Here is a 24140-nt window from a genome sequence, read left to right as displayed (position 1 = left end):
AGAAATGGGCAAAGGAGAAAGGAGAATGAGTTACGTTACCAGTACCACATGCTGCGGGTCGATACTGTGGCACCTGTATAATGTTAGGTACAGACGAACTCCGTGACCGGGTGCACGTGCACCCACGAAGAGAGAGACGGATCGTTGGGCGATGGACAATATTGAACAATGACCGTCGCACTTCTCAATGAAGATCGAAGTTTGGTATCAGTTCTGACGCACGTACGGGTGTCCCTGCGATTCCAGGTGCACGTCAAGTACTTTCAGGCGCTATCGCCGGTGTATCGCGACTACCGATTCTACTTTAAATCACGTTCCGATGCATTCGCGAGACGCTCTTCTCGACGGAGCTCCTCGTCCATCTCTTGCCGCTGCATAGATCGCAACAGTTTTTTGCCCGCGACTCGAAAGGTACGGGAAACTGCGTATTTTCTCTGACCGCGGACCGAATAGAATGCTACCGCGTCTCTTTGTTTTCTCTAACATTGCTGAACCCCGTTCCGCTTTGCTTTCTACTTTGGTACACTTACCTATGTATCTGTGCAATCAAGCTTCAGATGCCTCAGTCGAACTTTGACTGGAATTCAAGCTTTCCGCGACTTCTGATCGCTAGTTTGGGATTTTCTATTTTCGGAGCAGTAGAAGCGTTACAGCGAGAACGCGTGAGGCACGCATGATTTTTTACGTATCGGCAGCTCGTCCAACCTGTTTAACGCAGCTGGGTCTGACTTAGAATTAGGAATCGACCGGGAATGCATAAACGACAATGCGAACGTCTAAAGTTCATTTTATTTACAGTGCGCGCATGCGACTATGAAAGAGTCATATTATTTCATTATTTTTACGAATTATTCGATACGAAGATCATTCCAGCTGCAGCACGCAATAACGAATTCCAAAGAATGAGTTGTTGTCCTACTATTTCTACCATTCTTATCGTTTGTTTAAAACTGTTCCGGTCGAAGTTCGTATCGAGTGCATCCTTTCTTTGCGTCACGTTTCCGTCTTACTAAATAGGAAACCGCGCGGTGCATGTGCACCAAACCCGGCGTGTATGCTGATGCGATAAATATTGCACTCACGTGTCAATCCCCTCGATGCACCCGTCACCGTGCGAATCCGCGAATTATCTATAGATAAAATACTTAATCGCGAAGTCGAAACCGCGCGTCGGTCCGACCGGTTTCGGGTGTACAAGGAAATAATTGAATACACGAGATGCGTTCTTATGCCAATTTTTGCGTAATCGGTCAGACTGACTTTAGTGCCTAATCTATTTTGAGAGAAGACTCAGGAACACGCGTGTACCAGATACGACGATGAGAATAGCACGAGATAGCACTTTCATTTTCAATTTCATTGCCAGCTTGTCTATTATTTCCAACCATAATCTTCTTCATAAGTTTCAAAAAATCTGCGTCTTTTAATGAGTCACAGAAACAGGTGTTTCCTATCACGATATCAATTAACAGATGGTACAAGTATCTGTGTATCGCAATCTTTAGTAACTTTTGTACCATTTTGAAAAACGGAAAAGTATTGCCGTACCAGGCAAATTTTTTTCTCGTGCTTCAGCTATTCAGTTTACGGCGAGCCACTACTTTCAGCGCGTTCATCTCCGATTCCCGGAACATAAACTTTATGGATACCCGAGGTAGAAAGCCTCGAGCCTCCTCGCATTCCATATTTTCGATTACTGCCATATAATTGCACGCCTGCGTAGCGTTCTTTTACAGCTGCGAGTTATCCGCTCGTTCTTTTTTCTCCTCTTTTCGCAATGTCCTGAGTCACGCGATTCAACGATCTTCGGTACACAATCCGAGCGAAATTCTCGATTTCTGAATCGCGCAAATCGCGGATTTAGCGTACATTTTACTTATCTATTCGTCAGTGACGGCGTTTCCTAAGCAGAAATCATCGGATTTTCATAATCAATTCGATTAAAATTCCCTCTTGGCGATGTATCATGATCTATCGGTTATTATTATTCCGTGTCGCTGCGATTACTCGGTGCACGCTCGGTGCAGCTGCACTCGATTTAACCCTTTTAGTGCCGAGCGAAAATCTCGTTTCTATGCGAGGAACACCGAGCCACTTTGACGAATTTACTAAGGTTTAGGAAAAACGCTCATAAAAACCAAATTACGAATGATGCGAAATTCAACAAGCAGCATATTACGAAATAAAGAAAAAATAATGTAAAAAAGGAAAGTAATGCCAGTTGTATTTCAATATTTGTTGAAAGTGATGCGAATGACATCAAAGAAAATGTTATGAAAAACAGAAATGAGTTTCTCTTTTACAAACAATATTTGCATAGAAGAATAATTATCGTTCGATGACACAACGTGATCGCGTACGCGAAACTCGTACATCTCCTTGAACGATAGAAATTAGAGCAAGATGTTAGAACAAAGAAATCGATTATCGGACTTCTGCCTAAACCGATTTCACTCAGATTCCGTCATACGCTACGTACTATTTACTTTACATTGAATAAAAATTATTTCAAGTGTTACATCGTTAATCTTATCAATCTGGATGCATCCGATTGCACAGCTAATCTTGTCAATGTTTCTCGTCTACGACAAACGGCACAGGTGCAAATCATGAAGATGCATACTTCGTGTTCTGACGAACACTGAAAAAAGTTGTTATCCTCAACAGACGGTAATAACATATGAAATTGTATTTGCGTGCAGCGACGCTAATGACTTTAATGAAGTAGGAATACGTAATTCACATTATTTATTCATACACATATATTGTTTTATACAGAGTATTATAAAATTATCTCCGGTAGATTGTACATTATTGCCGTTGGTCGAGTGCTGCTCGCTCCCAGCTAAAGATAATGAGTTATATCGATACTTTAATCCTCATACGTTCGATCACTCTTTCTGTTCCTACTCATACAGATAGTGTATTAAGGATAGCAATTTCTGCAGGTATCTTCAAGGTAATCGAAAACTAATCATTGGGCATGACATTCCTCTGCCAAACTTATCATATAAATAATCTGATCGCGAGAATTAAAATCGATTATGTGATAGTTGATATCTATTCTATCTATTTGATTGATTCGATATTCGGATTTAATTTTCAAAATAGGTGATAGACTCTTTTGTTATACGTCGTTGTATCATAGATAAGACACAAAGAGCGGTCCGAATCATTTGCTGGTACGCCAATGTTGCTCTTACTAGATTATGGCTGACGCTTACAGGGGATATTTTACTAGATACCTATGGGTTGAAATGAATGAGCAAACGTGAGAGAGAAGGAAGAACTCTCCTCGTGACAGAGGTCGCGGTTAAACGATTACTCATACGTAGTAAGTGTATGTACGTATGTTCACCGAGAGTTTTTAAGCGTTTTTCACGCAGAGATTGGGGCCGTACGTATAGCTTACGGTCCGACGGGTTGTTCGAACTTATTGCGAAATGCCAGACGACTTTTGGCCATTGCGAATACATCCAAGCCAACAGCGGAGCAGCAGCACACTCGTCTATTGCGATCAAAATAACGTCGGAGAGAGACGCGTATCTCTCTAGGCAGAGTTACAGCTACTTGCCGAGATATATGATTACACGATCAAGCGGAGACAATAAAACAGTAGAAGAAAGAGCGAAGATAAACTTGCAGAGAAGAAATGCGACGGAATCGGCCGTGACTCATTAAGGCTGCGCTGAAAGTACACAGAAACAGTTATTGAAAATGTTTGAGCCTACAGAACAGGGGAAGGTAAGAAGCAGGTATCGGGGCTCGTGATCAGTGATTCCATCGGAATATTTTATACCGTAAAACACAAATCGATTGTCGTTTACTGTCAATTTTGCGAATGATGTAAACTACGCTTGTCACATGTAACACCATGATAATGTTAATAAGATCGAAACAAGCTTTGAACAATAAATTACAAAACACTTATTCGCTCCTGTCTCCAGTTATATCGCGTGTTCTCGCCGCCCTGTCTAATAATCGTATGTTTTATTTGATAATCATCCAGCGTGCGAGGTTATGGAATCACTGTCACACTGTAGGATTACGTTTCTCTGCTAATGCTTAATTTCAATCAGGATTTGTGTATTCATACGGGAGTAGTACTTCGAGGCGCGAGTACAAGGGAGGATGAAGTTCACAGTCTTGGCACATTAAATATTGTTGAATATGTAAGCAGAGTCTAAGAGTCGACACAGCATGACTGAAGCATTCGCTCGTAGCAGAAGTCCGGGCACGCACTAATACAGGTTTCAAGGATTGTAACGGTTCTTGAGTCGTTGCACTAGCATTTGTTTTTAACGTAACATTTATAAGCGAATGCTTTAGTCTGGCACTTTATGATTGAACGATGCAACCCATCGTTTCGATAGAATTATTCCTACACGTTCCTGTGAAATTCCAGAGTTTTGGGAAATGTATAGAATGGAAGCCAATAGAGGATTCCGTGGTGTCGGAAAATCCAGATCAAGATTCGGAATGGTCTTTGGTAGACACTCACACCAGGCGTACTCGTACATCGTCGGAAGGGCCGGACTCTCTTGGGCGTACCAGGATCGTTAGAATATTATTCTCAGATTTGAACTCGTTTCGCATCAATCACGGGGGGCAACAGTTAATATTTATGCAGAAGGACGGCACATCCTACGTCGCCTTCTTTCAGCTTTCCAACGCCGAGAGTTTTGTAAATTCCTTGAAAGGGTTCATCAAGTTTGTAAAATCTCGTACAAATAGAAATTTGTACATCGTAGTGGACGAGGTTCAATCGGTCTTGACTAAGTCGTTCGCCGAATTAGACTTGTTTCAAGAGAATACGTCAGATTATGTTTGGAAATTTGTTAAGAATTTACACAACCGTCCATATGAAACAACGCTGGAAGCGTTTAGTAAATTGGCTGATATTTGGTGTGAGTGTATATAGGGAACTTCTCTGACAGGAATAAAGTTTTTGCAACGGCTTAATTTTTAATAATATTGCAGTGTATAAAGACCCAGTTAAGCGCCCTGTGGAAGAGGCAGTCGCGGATATATTCAACAATTCTTTCTCGATCGATGTTTCCCCTCCTCCAGTATCCGTATGTTCTGGAGAAGAGTACGAACTGATCGGTGAACACGAATTGGGTCTGGTACTACCTCCGAGACCACCTTGTCAAAGAGGTATGAAAGTATTATTACGATATTACGAATGCAGAAATATATGTGACTGTATCGTATTAGATTCACCATTGTCGCAAGAACAGTGGAGCAAATTCAAGGACTCAGAGGGGAGAATTTTAAATCCTCAACAAGTGAAAGAAATTATATTTCGTGGGGTACGTATAAATGATATGTCGAATGTATCGTGGTAGGAGACTCTAAAGTAAATATCATTTGGAACTTTAGGGTATCGTACCATCGTTACGTTTCGATGTTTGGAAATTTTTATTAAATTACTATCCATGGAATTCCACTCATATCGAAAGATTAGAACTGAAAAAGAAGAAGACTGATGAATACTTTATGATGAAATTACAATGGAGATCCATGACTCCAATGCAAGAGAATAATTTCTCCGATTACCGGGATCGAAAGAGTTTAATCGGTAACGTTGCGATGTCTAGGTGAACTTGTTTTAAGAGCGTACAATTTTAATGAACGTTCGATTTTAGAAAAAGATGTGAATAGAACAGATAGAACGCATCCGTATTACACGGGTGATAATAATCCGCACTTAGCACAATTGTATGACATCCTCATGACCTACGTAATGTACAATTTCGATTTGGGGTACGTTCAAGGCATGAGCGATCTTCTAAGTCCGATTTTGTCGTTGATGGAAAACGAGGTAGACGCGTTTTGGTGTTTTGTCGGTTTCATGGACAAAGTGGTACGTTATAAACTGTTAGATGGAATAGTTTATCGAGAATTAAAATTAATTTTGGATTATCAATATTTGAAACAGAGTACCAATTTCGAGATAGATCAAGCCGGAATGAAAGCCCAGTTGTGCCAATTATATACTCTATTGAATACCACGGATCCGCAATTAGCGCATTATTTAAATAGACACGATTCAGGGAATATGTTTTTCTGCTTCCGCTGGCTTCTAGTATTATTTAAAAGGGAATTCAACGCGATCGACATAATGAAACTATGGGAAGTATTGTGGACCGACTTGCCGTGTAAAAATTTCCATTTGCTTTTATGCGCAGCTATTTTAGACACAGAAAGAACCATGCTTATGGAGAATCGTTACGGCCTTACAGAAATATTGAAGGTATCGAAATTAACGTATTTTAGTACGTAGTTTTATTCTGGATTAACATAACACATATTGCAGCATATAAATGACCTGTCGCATCATATCGAGTTGCCTTGGACATTATCGAAGGCAGAGGGTATATATCATCAATTAATGTCTGTCGCGGATAAGTTACCTGATAACGTACGCGCAATAATTGGGCTCGAGCCCTTGAATAGAACGTCGCCAGCCAGTGACGTGGAGAACGGCGAGGCCTCTGGTTACAATGCCGAGGCTGACGCGACTGACAGCTGCTCGAGGAGAAGTAGCATAGAAAGTGGCAACATTAAGTTCGGGGACAACGAAGTGTCATTCGAACGTGGATTGGACTTATCGTACATGTGAGGCCAGGACCGTTCGTTCATTATAATCTGAAGAACGTGTCGCGCATCACTGAGGTTTATCATTTTCTCGAGGGACAATTTACAGTCCCGTTATTTGGGACGCGTACATGTGTATTTGTTGAAACAAATGGACTATCTGTACAAGTGATTCCCCCTATATTAAGCGGGTTGCTTCGATCAACATGCGATACTCTGATTAAATATGTGTTACGTCGAATTCTGAAAATATGCCGTGTAAATGCTGAGTATTACCTCGAATTTGTAAAGTTACAGCGAAGATTATTGTTAGTAGTGTTGAATTTTGAGATATTTATAAAATCCAATATAATTATGAAGAGATTATTGATCGCGTGCACGCTTAGTAAATAAAGGGTAGTGGTGCACGAGTACTTATTTTTTATTTTCATGGCTTTACAATGTGCAGAAACAGAGGGTTTATCATGTGTTTCGACCAGCTCGGTTAGTTTACATTTAAGTTCCAATATCTTTTACAAGTCTGTATAAAACACGACGGTACTGTATATTTCTAATAAAACGCATTTGTTTTAAACTTCAGCGTTTCAACATTGTCGTCTTACAAAAACAGATTCAAGGATCGTTCTATACATTTACATGTTCGGCGGGTGGCGTTTCGTCACTAGCAGTCGTAATTCGTAATCTGTTGGTTGTGTATGCACGCCGTTTTTCTGTATGGACCAAAGAAATAAATAATGCTACTTCAATAGTTTTAATTTGATTCTCCGTTGAACGGAGACTGTTCCAAGATATGGAATTTGTTTCTGTGAAGCGTGGAAAGAATCGGAGAAAGAGAGCACATTTGAAGAAACGACGTCGCGAGCAATCGAAGCTTGAGGTTAAGTTTGCGAAACGTCAACGATTTATTTCAGAACGAGAAAAATTAACAGGCGGTACCATGCATGCTAATTCTTTCTGGGAAAATTATACAGCTGCCCAGGAATGGCAAAAAAGGTCAGTTCATGTATCATTTAACCATACAGCATGACGCGAAACAAGTGTCTTTGCGAGAATATTTATTTTGATGTGTAATAATAATTCAGGCACAGCGTAATTTGGTGGAAGACCCGTTGCATCGCGTTGGAGCATGAAAATCAGATATTAAGAGATAAATTGAGATCTGTGGTATGTCACGGTGGACAACAATCCTCTTCGAACATACAGAAAAGCAGGAGATACAAAAATTGGAATAGGGAACAAAAGCAGGAAGAGGCAACTAGCGAGGAAGCTGAGAATTTGGAGTTTCAAGTGAACGAAGACATGATGAGTTTCTTGGAGCAGAGTATGAGACATAAAATCGAATTGCAAAAGAGAAGGGAATCTGAGTCTTGTACAAAGGGAGACGAGGGAGATGACACGAATATTCAAGGAGGTGCTAATTGGGTAAAAATGAGGAATGCTAATGCCAAATTATTGTACGGTGAAGCTAGTTCTACGATATTAGCGATGGAAACTGCCCTCCAAACCACGATCGATAGACACAAAGACAAAGCGAAACCACAGTATTGGCCGATCATCCCATTAAAGCCGTGATCATTAGGTTCATATAATTCTCAGTTCTATTATATTCAATTATATAATATTTGTAAAAGATTTTATATTAAAATATTGTATTACATACATTGTCCCATGTACGATCTTACAGACAGACCTGGATACTTACTCTTGATTGCGAAATGTAATTTTAAAGTTATCAAAAACTGAAGTTCGAATTCGAGCAAGGCAAGTCTCTGCGCATGTGTTAACGTCGAAACCTACGGTGCATGCGCGAGACTTTTCCCGCGTACGCCGGGCAGCCATGTTGAATTCGCGAGTCATTCCTTCCTTGTCCTCCTTGTTCGTTGCCTCGTCCTTTGTTGTGTAAAGTGTAGTGTCCAGAGCCGTTTAAAAGATCGTCTTCCAGTATACTTACCTCAAGAATCCACGTTCCTTCGCAGCTGTTCGTCCGGAGATGGCGCCTCGTCCCCCTTTGAAGCACGATTCACCAGGTCCCGATTCCTCTTCCATTCATGTTCACACCTTGCACATTTCGTCCGGATTTACCAATAAACTGGATGAAATGGGATTATGAAGGTATTTTTCAAAAGAATTTATTCTTGTTTTTTGAATTTATTGTGGTAAAAATGTACATGGGTAAAGCTCTGCAATGATTATGTTATGTTATAATGATGTATGTATGAATCGATGATTACGCTGTGTCGACAGGGATAACAAACAGGCTGACGAACAATGTTTAGTCAATTGTTCGTAGATTTCGCGAATTAATTTGAACGATTAACAATCGAGAATACGTGATGAAGAGACGGTTTCTCGGTTGTCCTCGTGTATCGGGAGATAGATTAGGAAAAAGAGTTTGGTCAGTCTGTCAATATGTTATCTCACGGTCGATCCGCTGACACGGTCCGTGGAATTCACGGACCAGTTCGAAAAGTTCGAACACCGATATTTCGGTCCAGAGAAAGCCCCTAATTATCGAGATAACGTGTGTCGCGTTGTCGATACGGGTTACGTATCAGATATCCCCCTTCTCTTTTCCACACTCCCACGGGATTTTTTGATGATTTGTTACCTCGAACCCGGACTCGGGGCATACGCGTATTCGGGGTTGAGACGCGCTCTGAATAAATTTAACGATCCCGTCCACCGTTTTCCCCGGCCTTGCGAAACGGGTCAAGGGAATGCGCACTTGTAAGTTTTGTTTGATCAATTTTTATAAAGATCCAAGTTATCGATCGATGGAACGATGTTTTTCTCGATTTGTATCGAACCGGTCGTTCCTACGCAAAGTGCGTGCAGTACGTGCAACAAGTATTTTATGTACGTATATGCACCAGCAACTTTCGTTTAGATCTTTATCGATCAACTTTCACGGTGTACTCGAATATTGCTCTTTATTGCCTCGGTTTAACGATTTACCAACAGTTTTCCATGTACGTGAGTGAGAATATTTGTTTTAAAAAACGCGCAACTACGTGAATAGTGTTAATGGTATATTAGCGAAACAAAGCTGTCCGAGGTAAGTATATTTGTTTGACTTCGGCCAGAAGGTATGGTTCTTCTGGCGGCCGGTTTCCGCGTACTCGCGGCTAAGTGCATGAGCGTATTTTTTCGCGGTGGTAATTTCGTGCGTTCGCCTCTGATCACGCTCCAGAATCGTTCCACAGAGCATTTGCGAGCTCATTGGAACGTTTTAAAGCCTTGCCTTTCGTGCAACGCGTTAAGATAGCGGAAGGGGGGAGGAATAAAGGAAGGATGGTAGAGAGGAAAGGTTTACTTTTTATCGGGTCCGTGTCATTAGTGGCCGCAACGAGTACTATAAGTTGGTATCAAGGACTCGGAGAAGTCGGAGGAGATCACCGAGGGACAGGCGACGGCGACGACGATGACGAGGATGCTGCTGCTGCCGCCGAGGACGAGGACGAGGAGATACGACCCGAGTACCTACCACCGTTCGCCTTATTAGGCCTCATCCTCTCTCTCATCGTCCTTTTTCACCCCTCCCCTTCTTACTACTTTTAAAATCATGGCTGCACGTAACCGTCTACTGATTATATGGATTCGGCGATGATTTCAGATGATGCCCCCGACCCCCGAAATGGTAAAATAATACAGTGTCGTCTCCTAGCCCGGACCCTTTCGGGTCCCGTGGGCCGGTTCGTTAGCGAGGCCTTGGCGCGAGGCACCCTGTCATTATGCGGCTGGTCTCCATCACCCCCACCAGTTACCAATTTTCAGTGCCCCTCTACTACGCCTCGACGAAATCTCTTATACCTTTCTTCCCCTCTGCCCCGTCCACCTCGTTTCTTTTTTTACAGTCTATTATTCGACATTAGTACGGTTCGCTACAGTTAACTGGAAGAAGAAGCGTCCGGAGGACCGTCCGAAGGTGCTCGCCGAGGTGGCAACGAAAGCGGCTGGCGGCCGGATCAATGGAGAAGAACGGAAACGGAGAAACGGCCGACGTAACTAAATTGTCTATCGAATTCGCTGCTCCGCGTCTCGAAATCACGTTTTTTACGAAATCCGAGCGCGAAATTCTAGAGCCGCTCACGACTACTGCGCGGACATTCGAAACTGGTAACTCGATCGCGCTCGGTCCGGCTGGTACCATCGTTGCTGCGCGCCTTCGTTCGCTCCGTTCACCAGCGAAACGTAGTTACTTCTTTGTCCGCGTCTTCTTTTGCTCCGTCCCTTCCCACCGAGTCGATTTTTTTCGGTCAACAGGAGCAATCCTTTTTCCATTGTACCGTCTTCGCGTCGGCTCGCGGCGCAGGCGACGACGAAGAAAAAAAACTGGGATGATAGAGCGTGCCGGAAGCCGGCCGCAGCGTACAAATTTTCGTGTTCCTTGAGAAAAGTTCGCGGTCTCTCGTCTTTCGACGACTCCGTCCTTGGGACCGAGTCCGGGTGTAGGTGGTCCCCGCGACCGGCAATCATTTCGCTTAATGACGAGAGCTTTGTCGATCCTCCTCGGCCTCGGATTATCTCGCTGCTGCTGCCGCGCTCTTTCCTCGTATCCGCAGACCACTTTCGGTTCTTTCCGTTTCTTCCCTATCCTCTCCTCCCTTTATTTCCGAACTCTGTAATTTTCCCATAGCGGCCGTGCCACCATCCCGCGCTGAAATTGGTGTACGCTGGAAAGATTTCGTAGAAATACCCGACGTTCTTTAATGGGAAGACGTCTGCGCGGTGACAATGGCATTTCTGTTGCAAATGCTTCTTCTTCTTCTCCCTTCGCAACGGCAGAAGAAAAAGTATCGATACAACGCAACGGCGGGGCCGACGGAAGAAGGAGGAATCGCAAGAGTCGAGGAGAATTAGGAGGAGGACAATCACGGTGGAAATAAGAAGAGCGTTGAAAAAAGAATGTTGACTATAAAGAAGGAGAAGAAGAAGGGGACGATAACAAAGATGCGAAAGGAAAAGAAGAAGAAGCACGGTCTGTCGTCGATATCTTGGTTTCGGCCGAGTTCGGATCGATGCGAGGTATGCAAGCCGACTCCGGCTTAAGCCGAGAAAACGTATGCGATTCGGGGAACAAAAGCGGGGAGACGCAAATTTATTCCGCTCTAATATTCCGTGCACGAATCGGAATTCGTCCGACGCTCTTCCCTTCGTCGTCGCCGTCGTCGTCATTGATCGCGTTTACGCGTCGCGTCGGACATCGTCCCTGCTTCTAGCACCTGCGGGTAAGATCGGGCCGTGGTGCCCGATGGCTGAGCAAACAATACGGACGATGATGCACCGTCTTGAGCGCATTGTCCGTAGCGAGTAGGAGTAGGCGGCGGATTTATCTGCCTACTCGTAGAGTCAGGTAGAGGAGCCAAGGGTCCTCGACCCCCGAGATGTATCGCGACGCGACGGAACCGATGGATCTTCTTCTATCCCGCCGGAGTTCGATTTCACGCGGAAGCGTCGACGTTTCCGTCGATCACTACCAACCTCGCTCGAGTTTCTTGCCGCGCCGGATGAGAACAGGTAGCCACGTTTCCGGTAACTTCGAGCTAAGCAACGTAGATCCGCGCGAGCATTTTCTCGATCCGCCACGCGCGAGATATCGGAGCAAACGGCCGCGCGATATTCTGAATTCCTGTCGTATATGAAATTCCAGCGCGTGCCGGTTCAAGGAATTTCTTAATTCGTTCGTTTTTTTGGGAGGGGTGGTCAACCTTTCGAGTTCTCGCCGTGAGTCACTGTTGATGTACGGAATTATTAACGCGCGAATTAACTGCATGACGTTCCGGCTGCGCGGCTGGCCGCGAACAGATCACTGAACGATCTATGATGGAATTGCAAAATATTGAGTTGTTGTATATGAAATTGACGTCAGAATGGTTTCTGTAGAGTTCTTAAATACTTGATTGCAAAAGTGCACGTTTAAATAAAATTATGAATATCCGAGCAGCCGAAGGGACGAGGAGGCATCGAGGAGGAACTGCGGGAGTCGAGAGGAAGCTGGAGCTGGACATCCACGGGGAGACTGAAGGACCGTAAAGAAGAAGGGTAAAAAAAGACAAAACATAATAGATGATTCTCTTGATTAGCATTATCAGCGTTTCATATACAACAACTTAATATCGTGTATGTAGCTACATTACGAAAGTATGCAATTAATTTGGTTAGCGAAGATCGTCACGCGTCGCGTTGGTATCCCCATGCATCATGCAACCAACATCGATCTCGTGCCCTCCCAAGGGACGTGTTAACAGATCGTCAAAATTAATTTCTTCCTGTTAGGATGCAAATTCCGTGACCTTTACGCGGAGTCGAAATTCTAGTGACGCAATCGGTGTTCGGGTCGGGGCGCGTTGATTTCAGCGTGCAAATTTGCATTTCGGGGAGAGGATGAAGCGTTTTGCCGGACCGGGGCTGCTCATCGGGGCTGGTTCTCTGCACGAGTTCCGGGGGGGCGCAAGAAACGAAAATTCGTACTCAGCATGCAAACTATTCGGAATCTCTCTCGACTCGTCACGAAATTCCAGGACCTTTGGCACGGGCGTAGAAGAGGCTCGTAGGGCCGATTGCAGAATGAGCGTCGATGGTAAGTCAGTCGTTCGCATACCGGGCGTTCAGGTAGGATAGAAGGCGGCGATCGAGCTGAACGAGGAGAGAAACGAGAGATCCGTGACGTGCGAGAGAGAGAAGAGGAAGCAGGCCCATCGAGGGGGAGGACGAGAGGGGCCCGGGACCGAGGAGAAGGAACGAAGACGGAGAAAGCAGAAGAGAACGAGAGAGGCAGGGACCGAGCGGGCATGCGAGCAAGAGGAGTTTGGTATAGTCTAGCTGCTCGGTGCCGCGAAGCGCGCTGAATGCTGAGGCCCCGGTCCCGGTACATCGGACCCCGCTGTACTACCGCTCCCCTCTCCAAGATGGCCGCCGTTCGGGACCAGCCGGGTCCCCCTGACCGAGCCAGCCGTGGGCCCGAGAGGCCCGAGTCAGGGGAAGGGTAAACCTTGCAGGTGCCGCCATGTCAGTGCATGCCTAACCTCGAAACCGCGCGGAACGGACGCTGGGCCCAAGAACGCGACACCTCGTGCTGCGTTTGCTTCTCGCCGCTGCTCTCTCTCTCTTCGGGCTAAGCTCCCCGTGCGTTGTACACGTCGGGGACCATAGAGAAAAGTAACCGCGGGTCGCTACGTTTCGCTCGATCGATCCATTCGCACTCGGATCGATACGTGTAACATAGGTATACATAGGAGCGAATCTCGCGAGAGGGGTGTATCGGAGCGAAAGGAGAGTACGACAGAGTGAATCGGAGTAAACGTCGTACGATACGCAACGGTCGGGGTAAAGTCGTATCGGGCGTTTTTCATGTTCGTCGACGAACACGGGCAACCAGCGTTATCGTAATCGACTTTTTACTCGCGACGTTTTCGCGTGAACCAGTGTTCCGGTGACAGTTTCGGGAGTAAGAACCACACGATCGCGGTATACGACGCGGCCGTTCTTCGAAAACGAGACCGTCCTTGAGATCGGGTGAACGATCGGAGAAAAAATGAGGAAGGAAGCTTCGCGGTGGATGAAAACGTAAGGATCGACAGAGGGGTGGAACTTTTTTTTTTTCGGAACGGACCCGACGGAAGCTGCGCGAGATGAAGGGCGTTCCAGACGTGAGACGATCGCGCCGGGTTCGCGACCGGTCGTGTTGATCGTCTAGTTATCGGACGTGGATCTAACGCGAGGAATGTACGATATCTCGAGGCGAAGATATTCTTGCCACGGTGAGGACAGCGCGGATACCGCGGCTAGAAAGAGGTAGAGAGGAGACGAGGAACGTGGTGGGCGCGCGAGGGAGAAGGAGAACGATAGAGAAAACGACGGAGCACGTACGCGGTGCTAGAACGAAAGGAGGAAGAAACGTAGGAGAAAACAAGGGGAGGAAGAGGTCGCGAACGGTGACGAAGGAGGAACGGAGGAGAGTAAAGACTCGGGAAGGGTCGGGGGCAAAGTCCGAATGACGAACGAAATAACAACAACCGCGAAGGTTACTGCGTAATCAAGCGCGAACATAACAAGGTCGCGAGTAATATTCGTGAATTCGGTACAGTCGGGCGTGGCGCGTCGCGTTGTACGCAAGGGACGAACGACCGAGCGGAGTAAAACGTGATTGTGCTTGTTGGTGCTGGTGCTGCTAGTGGGTGATTAATGTGCCGGTTAATCGCGTACTCGTACTCGGTTTCCTAACGCGCGCGATTCGGGAAGGGATAGAAGAGAGGAAGAACCGAGAACGGAGAGACGGAGAGCGTTTCGCGCTCGGCCGTATGAGGAACTTTCGGAGGCATCGTCCGGCGTCGCGTCCTTTAACGATCGACCCTACAGGAATGGAAAGATTGAGATAATAACGAGAGACGGCGGGAGGGAGGAGGAGGAGGAGGCGGTGAGGGCGACGGCAGTGGTCGAGGCCCCAGGATGCGGCATCTGCTACTGTTCCTCGTCCTGGGAGCGACCCTCGCCCCGGGCACGTGGTCCGAGCTCGTGAGATACTTGGAGGTTTCGGAGAACGCTCGGCCGGGTACCAGAGTGGGTTTCATCGACGCCGACAGCCCGCCGTACCTGATCGTGTCGGTGTCCGGGTCCGCGGTCGACTCGGACTTGATAGTCGATCACGCGACGGGTGAGATAAGAACGAAAGTGCCGTTGGACCGGGAAACCAGGCCATCGTACAGTTTGGTCGCGTTGCCGCAGAACATTCAAGTGGTCGTGAAGGTCCTCGACGAGAACGATAACGCGCCGACCTTCCCCGTCGAGCACGTGGACATCGAATTCCCGGAGAATTCTCCACGGGACGCGAAACGCGCTTTGCCACCGGCCAAGGACCCCGATCTCGGCCAATATTCGACGCAGAGATACGACATCGTATCCGGGAATCACGGGGACGCGTTCAGGCTCTCTCAGCACCGCGGCCGAGACGGTGTGCTCTATTTGGATCTGCAAAACTCTGGATCGCTGGACCGCGAGGCTCGGTCGCAATATCATTTGGTGATAGAAGCATTGGACGGAGGCGCGCCACCGCTCCGCTCGAGACTGCACGTGAACGTGACCGTACAAGATGTGAACGACAATCCACCGATCTTCAATCAAACCAGGTACGTCGCGAGCGTGCCGGAGAACGCGACCGTCGGGACGCCGGTGCTCGCGGTGAACGCGAGTGACAGCGACGCCGGTGACAACGGCCGTATTGAGTATTCCATCAATAGGAGACAATCCGATCGGGAAGAAATGTTTCGCATCGATCCAGAGACCGGGATGGTGTACGTGAACAAGGCGTTGGACTTCGAGTCGAAGGAGCGCCACGAGCTGGTGATCGTGGCGCGAGACCGAGGCGCACAGCCTCTCGAGGCGAGCGCGTTCCTCTCCGTTCGCGTAACCGACGTGAACGACAATCAGCCGGCGATAACGGTGATATTCCTCTCGGACGACGCGACGCCGAAGATCAGCGAGAGCGCCCAGCCGGGTGAGTTCGTGGCCAGAATATCGGTCAGCGATCCGGACTCGAGAACCGAGTATTCGAATGCGACCGTCACGTTGACCGGCGGCGAAGGACACTTCGGTTTGGCCACGAGGGACAACATAATATATCTGGTGGTGGTCGAGAGGCCGTTGGACCGCGAGGAGAAGCCCGTTTACGACCTCTCGGTGGAGGCGACCGACGCGGGCACTCCGCCGTTAAGAGCCATTCGCACCTTTCGCCTGATCGTCACCGATGTCAACGACAACGCTCCGAAATTCGCCCAAGAGAGGTACGAGGCTCACTTGCTGGAGGCGTCCGAACCGGGCACGCCGGTTCTCAAAGTGACCGCCACTGATATGGACGAAGGTGCAAATTCCGCTATCAGGTACTCTCTATTGAACTCCACGTGGTTCACCATCGACGAAACGTCCGGGCTGATATCCACGCGTACGCACGTCGACTGCGAAGCCGACCCAGCGCCGATTTTAATCGTGATCGCAACGGACTCGGGCCGCCCGGCCCTTAGCAGTAGCGCGACAGTGCGAGTGACGGTGCACGATCTCAACGACAACGAGCCCATCTTCGAGAAGCCGCTCTACAACGCGACCGTGTCGGAGGATCTACCCGTTGGACGCTGTTTCCTCAAGGTAAGACTATTCATCTGTCATCAAATTTATTTTATTGCTACACTCAATGTGTTTTTTTTCCTGTATTGCATTTCGATCAAATGTGTTAGGAATTACTTTACTGCTTGTTGTTAAACGATTGAATAATTTCATTATCTCATGACTACTAATTTGTTACGTGATCGGTGTACAATTTTCAACCGAAAAGTTCAGACGATGGTTCGTCTGCATCAAACAAGTACCTTTTATCCGTTTCTATTTCGCTTACTATACGAACACGTACTTGCGTAATACCACTAGCGATTCGTTTACCGATCGTAAATCCCGTATTCGCGGAGAGAGATTGACGTCCGTCGAGACTCGACGGACGAAGCCTCCTAATTGATCCGTCATCACCGTGATCCGAGACTCGGGATAGTCGAGGATCCACGCGATAGACACGACGCGAATTAATAGCGTTTTACGTTATCGCGTCGCTTTCGCGAGTTAGATTCGTGTACGATAGTTGCACAAGCATACGTTTTGCGTAAAAGCCGACGAGCGACGTGACGTTGTGTTAAGTTAAAGGTTTCTGGTAAATGCTCGAAAGGGCAGCGCGGCGTGGCGTTCGGGACCGGTCGCGCCGCGAGCCACGTATCCTCGTTACGCCGCGCTGGGAAACTCGTAATTGGTACCGCGGTTCGAAAGGTTTTCTTCAGCAATTAGCACAAGCGTGTACGTCGGGAATATTCCCGGGAGACGCGATCGATCGACGTTCCCAAGCACGAAAGGCAGTCGGCGCGTCCGAACGGAGCCGAAATAAATTCGCGCTGGTTCATTCGAATGCGTCGTACGTCGTCTATAGAGTTACGCGCTTACAAGCTGAATGAAAAAAGCGTCGCCCGTATGAATATCCAACTCGCTGGCCTCGAGCCGAAAACAATCCACTCGGGGCTATGGTCGCATAAGCATTGGCAACGCACGTGGTTGTAGGAAACCTGTTGCTCCCGTGAGTTTTCTTTCTAACAGCGCAACGGATGCGCTCCTCCTTCGAAAGGGTGTTAGAGCGAGAGCGAGTCGCTTTCGACGCCGAGGTTGCTTTACGAGCTTCTCGCGATCGGTACACCTTTATCGCGCATATCCGGCGTAACTCGCGCTCCGATCGAGCTACGAGCCGGATTCGAGAAAACTGACCGTTCGAGGCGTGAACGGGTCCCGCGTTTTTGAAATTTGAGCCGGGACCGAGAGGATTACGCGAACGCTCGCGAACGAGTACCTGATGTCCCCTTTTAAGGACGATCGTCTTACGCCCCACGTAATCGTCGAAAGTAATATTATACATACTTACGCGCTCGTTCGCGTACGATAACGAAATCGTTACGCGTTCTTTGCCTGTCGAAATTACCAGACACCCGTCCCTTGTTTCGTCTTAACGAAACTACCGTTCGTTTCATTCTGTGTATTCGTACTTAAACTTAAAGCATTGCCAATATTGCAAAATATTGCGATGGAAATTTCCATTCGTTTTTACATGCAATTCGAGTTAAAGAATTTTACTGCATGAAATTAATAATGCATTTTTCAAATCCTCCATGGAAAATCGCGGTATTGTGCGAATCGCGTGTCATTCATAACGTGATCCACGGATTCTCGAGGTAGGAAAGTAAAGAGGAGCAGGCGGAACGGATGAGAGAAATCTTCTTCGTGCTTGCTCCCTCCCACGAGCCGCAAGTATGCGTCCATCTGGCCGAGCGAAACGCGTGCCTTCTTTTTTCCCCGGACTGAATCGTCATCCGCATTCAATAGGGAAACGTTGGCTCGGTCTCTGATGGAAATCGACATGAATAAACTGGTACATCTTTCAATTAAGGTGGCGGAGTATCCGACCGGATGTGCGTGCGCGACGCGAACGTAACGACCGGTCCGTACCGATATATATTTTATTGCCGTTTCGTTGCCTAGTTCAATGATGATTTATAATTGTTGCCCGCTCGGCTGTAATTATAATAATTACAGGATTTTTCGTTGTGGCCTCTCCCAGGCCGAGCCGGGAGAACCGGCCGCTTCCTTTTCGCTCCATCCCCTTTCGTACTGGCGCGCCAGCGTGCGCTCCACCCCTTTGATTCTTCGGGTTCGTCTGTCTTTCCTCTTTCTCTCTCCACCCCGTTCATTTTGTTTCTTCACTTTGTTCGGGGAGAGCGAAAGAGAGAACAGATATGTACATATACGATATCCGTGTACCTTGAAAACGAGTTTGGAAAGTTTCACCGATGACGCCAATTCCCGTGTTTCCCATAAAATTCGTCCGCCGATCGTACGCTTCACGATTACACCTCGTCGCTTGTTATTCCGTATTTAACCATTAACCACCGTGATACGATTCGTGTAGGGAAGCAGCAGGGCAAGGAAAAATGTCTGGTTAGCAGGATGAATCGAGCTCCGGGCTATTCTCCTCTGCCTCTATCGGTCTGACGAGACCGGCGCGGCGCGGCACCTTCTGCTTTCCTTCGACTACTTTGTACGGCATGAATAGGCGCGCGTGCATACGTACGAGAGTACGAGCGCGTTCGTGCGCGAAACTATTCGTATCCATCAGCCGGGTATCCGTCTCTCTATTCTACGTGGCAGGACACGGGTTCCGATTCATCCTCGCGCAAGCCTTCCATTATCCGTCCTAACTGGCAACCGAGGATCATTAAGCCGCGGACCCTTTTGTTCGGCCACGTCGCTTTTACTCTCTATCCGCCGAAGATGAAAATGCATGATGCATCGCTCTGTTTTTCGACGCGTGAACACGTTAACTTTTCCAATTTATGAACGAGATTTAAAAGAAACGAGTTGGCGACGAGTCGCGTCGCGTTTTCACAGATGGAGAGTGTCGCCGCGGTACGATCGTCGGCCCCGGTACGCATCGTGTATCGCGGTACAAAGTGATGACCGTAATGACTCTAACCACCGTCTGACATCTGGCATTAGGCACTCGAGCTTTCGAGTGGCAACGCCCGCAGCAATTGTTGCCGTTTACGACTGCCGTGCGCGTACTCCTTCTCTCGCGTTCTACCATTCTCGTTCTCCGCTCTCTTCCTCCTCGATTCTCGCTCTTTCCTCTTCACGGTGTGTTTCGCATTCGCGCTCGGCCGGCCGTCCGGCTCTTTCCTCGCCTCTCTGTCTGGCCGTCGCGTCGCGTCGCCTTTCTTCTTGTTTCTCCGGCTCGCTCTCGTCCGCTCTCGATCCTACGCGCTATAGACCGCATTCCCGAGCGCAACGACGAGGCAGAGATATATGTATACGCATTCGCGTGCACCGGTCGCTGCAGCCACCGCGCTCGCATCGCGCTGCATTGCGATCGCGGGTTTCTCTCCGTAGTCTACAGTTATAGTACCATCGCCGGCTCAGCTATAAACACCGACCGGAGTGCACCGCTCTTGTTTTCCCTTTTATACGCGCTCTAGAATCGCGGCCAGTCATAAGCGTCTTCTACCCCTTTTCCTCCGGCTCCTCCTTTTAATTGCCATTCCACCGCGAGCACGCGAAACTTAATTCGAGATGCAAATCCGGTACCGCGCGCGGAACGGATACTCACGTCGTTTTTCTCCTCGATTCTTCTAACATACCTCGTAAAATTGTGTAACCGGACCGCCGCAACTCGTCTATCTCCGTTTCTGGAATAATGGGAGACCAGTCGAGAAAATGGTTCACCTCTCACTCGATAAAGTGGATACACGCGGTTCGAGTGTCGCGTTGCAGCCTCCGTTAGTTGGTCGCTGCATAGAAAATCTGTTCTTCGAACACGGCAGACGTATTCTCGTGTACAATATGTATATCACGCGTATAATTCAGTTACTTTTATGCGTTCAAGCAAGATGAATTGATAGCACGAAATCGGACGAGATTCGTAATATTTGCTGATAAAATTGCAATGTTATTGCCGGAAATTTTGCTGGGAAATTGAAAAACGAAACGGTCGATAGACAGTCAACGGTAATTTGTGGGAGAGGAACGCGACGAAGGAACGGGAATCGTCGGTTAATTGTGTAATAACGGGAAAGGAGATCGGCGAGCTATCGTGGCAGGGAATCGTAGTTATTTCCACGCTGGTCGGGAACGGGAGAGAGAAATAAACGTCGGTTATCAAGTTTCTCGTGTGTTCCTGGATTACTCAACGTCCTCTTCCTCGGTTGCGTTGGTGGGTGGTGAGCTACGAGACGGTCGCCGCGGCCGTCCTCGCGTTTCCGTCAAGTCGGGTGATCCTCCGCAGCCGGCTACCTCGTGTTTTGTGGCTCAACAAGAACGAGTACAAGGAGGAAGTCGCATACCAATGAACGTGCGCAACGACTGACCCGTGCGCTTACCTATGGCAAGCGCGCACCTCCGATTCTTTCCGGCGGACCCGATCACCTTTCACACCGTTTCTCCGTAATTATTGTGCACTTTCCATCGGTGGAAACGATTTTCGCATTCGGTACCAACCTGTTATTTGCCTTTTCACCGCCGAGCTCTCTTTAAGAGGATTCGATAACGGGCGTATTAATAGGACCAGCCGTTTTACACTCGACGAACGTCGCTTTCTCCTCCGCGATGACTGGTTTTTCCCTCAGAAACTTTATCGCCCCCGAACGCGGTAGGAGGAGGCCGAAGCGTTGGGCGCTCGACGCGCCGCATAACTGCACACGCAGCTTTTGATTGTCGATTCAGAGAGCGATATCGACGACGACGATTCTGTACCTCGGATTTCGTGCTGCATGCCAAAGCGTGCACGGGCTCGCCGGGCGTATAAGGAACGTCCGATTGAACTTTACTCGGGGATCGTTATCGAAATTCTTCGCCAATCTTCTCAAAACATCCTTTTTCTTCTCTTTGGATTCGAAAAACGATGTAAAGAAAGGAGCGTGACGTGTAGAATAGCCTGATTTCGCACCTTTGAACGCGGACGGGCAACAGGTGTCCCAATTTACCGCGGCTGCGCTGCTTCGATAATTTCAATATCTTCGAGAAATCCGATCGACCTCGATTGCAAAAGCCGTAGGCAGTCGGCCACACTTCTTCCACGGTTTCAACGAAACGATCAGTGAACGACCGGGACGAAAGGGAATCTGAGCGTGAGCGTATACGCGCGTAGCTCGTTGCATATGAAATGTCATCATCTTCCACGAATATCGTATACTTAATGCACATAATTAAACGCGTCGTTAAATTAATAGATCGCAGCGTTACGCAGATGCGTTATAAACGTAATTGAAGATTCTCATTGGAAAATGGAAATTTGCAAAACTAGAAGACGTTCCCATGTGCATGTATGCTCACTTTCCGTGTGCATCGTCGAGACGTCAGTACGTCAGAGAGAAAGCGAACGCTCGGTAGGCAGATCGTGGTTTAAGCGAATCGTGATAACGGGGCGAGCGGGGATAGGTAGAGTGGACTGCGTGCGAGCCGCACTTTCCAATGCGACTGGTGCGAACGCGGCGCACCGGGAAAGTGTGTAAGTACAGGTAGACCTCGTTTGGAAAAGTGTGCGTGAGCGATCGCGACACGCGTTCTCCTCGCGGGAAGACAATTTCCTCTCCGCTCTCCGCGAGTCGCGCTAACCCACAAAGACACTAAATTATACGGGGAATGCTGTTTCTCCCCGGAAAAACGATGCTTAAATCGATCCTGGTCCGCGGGTTTTACACCTGCCACCAACGATACAACGATACGTTGCGTGTACCTCTCGTTTCGCTATTTCAATTTCACACGTAATTCCATTAGCGACTGTCGATGCCTGTCCCAAACATTTTCTTCTTCCTCGGTTCGCGCCTCGGCTCGTCGTGTCTCGTGTTACAAGTACATCGGACCGGTTCGAGAAAACTAGTCAAGAGGTTTACACCGTTCGTTAAGGATCTCTCCCCTATCGATTTGTGTAAATTGATTCGGAGTTTGGAAAACTGGGATTCTCGAAATGATCTCGCGGTGAACGGGATTACCTTGAACGGCGCGAAATCGTGGAACATTAGCGAGTCTCGCCGGTAGATAAGCGGTCGGGTCGCGTCGACTCTTCCGTGTTTGAAAAGGCTTGAGAAAATCGTAAGGCAGAAGGCGCGAGCTAAGAATGGTTGCGCGGCGAAGGAGGCAGTCTCGCTAGTCGCCGGTCGGTGAGATGGGCCGAGTGACGACCTCGATTGACCCGTCGATCCGTCACGGCTCTCCTCCTGAACGGGAGAGTGGCTCGCACAATTAGCCGGGTAAGGTGCAAGATCGAAGGATCGTGCGTCACGTGGAAGCTAATGTCGGGCTAATGCAGCGGCAACTACGTTCGCGTTCGATAGATCGGCCGCTCTCGGCCGACTGATTCGCTCCTCGCAAATGCGTCTCGCCGGCCGCGCGGCTGTGCGTGAAATAATACACGCGAGACACGCGTGTTCCGCTAATGGATTCTCCCGGCCCCGAGGCCGATTCGTTTTCGTCGCGTCATCTCTACGCGGAATTTGATTAATTACGACCGTACGACCGGCCCGGTAATTACTTTCCGATAGGATCCGCGCCTCTCTTCTCTCTCCCTCCGCCTATCGTCTCGCCGGTATCCCTCTTTACCTCCCCTTTAGGCCTTTTTAATCATCTCCTCCCTTCTTTCCATCCCACGGAAATTCGTCGTTACGCCGTACGATCGATGCGACCGCCGATAAGTCGACTTATCGGTTCCCGAATGACCGCCACGGAAGCCAGCCAGACCCGAAGAGCGAAAAGCGTATACGCAACGCGAACCCTGAGAAATTCCCAGCCACGCCGAGCAATCGTTTTTCGACACTCCCACGATCCACCGATTCTCACCGATCGATGATCCTTTCGCTTTTACGCAGAGTCGGACTTTAGCAACGTCAATTTAAAAATCTTCTACCCTTGAAACGTCGTTGACATCATACATACCTTTTGCATAACTCTTCTTATAAATTCATATAATCTCCAATTAGGGATCGTCGTTCCCTTACTCTGTTGCAAACTGTTTTTCATAGGAAGTGTAGTAACTTTATCAGCATCTACGTTAAGAGATCAATTGACATGTTAATTGTTTATTAATTCAGATTCGCGTTGGTTATTTAGAAACAGGTCTGTCGGCTCCTACGTAAACGTTTTATTTTCCCAGAACTCGTTGCATTCGCGTCGAGGTGAATTCTTGCCGTTATTGGCTACGAATTCGCGTTACGTTCGATAATTACACCGTAACAAGCCGACTAGCTTTCCCGGAATCGTTTCGATATTACCGGCTCGATTCTCTATCGGTCTTGATATATGATCAATCCGTGTCTCCCCTGAATTCCCATTTTCTAGTTGCCTCCACCCGTAGTTCGGTTCGTTCTTATATATCGAGCTTCGCTCAGCATTTAGTTATATTTGATAAGACGTATTCCGTACGTTCCCACAGTTTAAGGATGTATTGGCTATATAATCAATCCCAAAAGTTTATGCAC

At 47.8% G+C, this 24140-nt stretch overlaps 3 protein-coding genes across 4 annotated transcripts in view; all 3 read left to right on the top strand.

Annotated features, from left to right (window-relative positions):
* The first annotated feature begins 2330 nt into the window (after positions 1 to 2330).
* Tbc1d15-17 (TBC1 domain family member 15/17) lies at positions 2331 to 7174 on the top strand. Of its 2 annotated transcripts, none has more exons than XM_026813065.1 (9): positions 2331 to 3744; positions 4010 to 4172; positions 4406 to 4907; positions 4981 to 5157; positions 5218 to 5312; positions 5383 to 5581; positions 5649 to 5866; positions 5942 to 6256; positions 6320 to 6625. In XM_026813065.1, exons 2-9 carry the CDS (start codon positions 4062 to 4064, stop codon positions 6623 to 6625), a joined length of 1923 nt encoding a protein of 640 aa, XP_026668866.1. In that variant the 5' UTR covers positions 2331 to 3744; positions 4010 to 4061. The 2 variants fall into 2 exon arrangements, with proteins under 2 accessions (XP_026668866.1, XP_017879125.1); XM_018023636.2 differs by having other exon boundaries at positions 2335 to 3744; positions 4080 to 4172; positions 6320 to 7174.
* On the top strand, positions 6994 to 8287 carry LOC108624374 (uncharacterized protein F10E9.5). Its single transcript, XM_018023637.2, has 3 exons — positions 6994 to 7083; positions 7181 to 7593; positions 7683 to 8287. The coding sequence occupies exons 2-3, from the start codon at positions 7391 to 7393 to the stop codon at positions 8170 to 8172; spliced, it is 693 nt and encodes a 230-aa protein (XP_017879126.1). The 5' UTR covers positions 6994 to 7083; positions 7181 to 7390; the 3' UTR covers positions 8173 to 8287.
* A 6761-nt stretch (positions 8288 to 15048) lies between these two features.
* The window catches only part of ds (dachsous cadherin-related 1), a 188125-nt gene continuing 179033 nt past the window's right edge, over positions 15049 to 24140 (top strand). Inside the window, exon 1 of the mRNA XM_026813064.1 lies at positions 15049 to 16737. Coding sequence (XP_026668865.1) covers positions 15049 to 16737 — 1689 coding nt within the window. The remainder of the gene's footprint in view (positions 16738 to 24140) is intronic.

Source organism: Ceratina calcarata, unplaced genomic scaffold, assembly GCF_001652005.2.
Source record: "Ceratina calcarata isolate Rehan_Ccalc_2016 unplaced genomic scaffold, ASM165200v1 scaffold308.2, whole genome shotgun sequence".
NCBI lineage: Eukaryota > Metazoa > Arthropoda > Insecta > Hymenoptera > Apidae > Ceratina > Ceratina calcarata.
This window is presented reverse-complemented; position numbering and strand designations above follow the sequence as displayed.

Coding starts and splice junctions, on each gene's coding strand:
- LOC108624374 (XM_018023637.2), top strand. CDS start 7,391: ATGGAATTTGTTTCTGTGAAGCGTGGAAAGAATCGGAGAAAGAGAGCA. Junction 7,594..7,682: donor GCCCAGGAATGGCAAAAAAG/GTCAGTTCATGT, acceptor ATAATAATTCAG/GCACAGCGTAATTTGGTGGA.
- Tbc1d15-17 (XM_018023636.2), top strand. CDS start 3,718: ATGTTTGAGCCTACAGAACAGGGGAAG. Junction 4,908..4,980: donor TAAATTGGCTGATATTTGGT/GTGAGTGTATAT, acceptor ATAATATTGCAG/TGTATAAAGACCCAGTTAAG. Junction 6,257..6,319: donor GCCTTACAGAAATATTGAAG/GTATCGAAATTA, acceptor CACATATTGCAG/CATATAAATGACCTGTCGCA.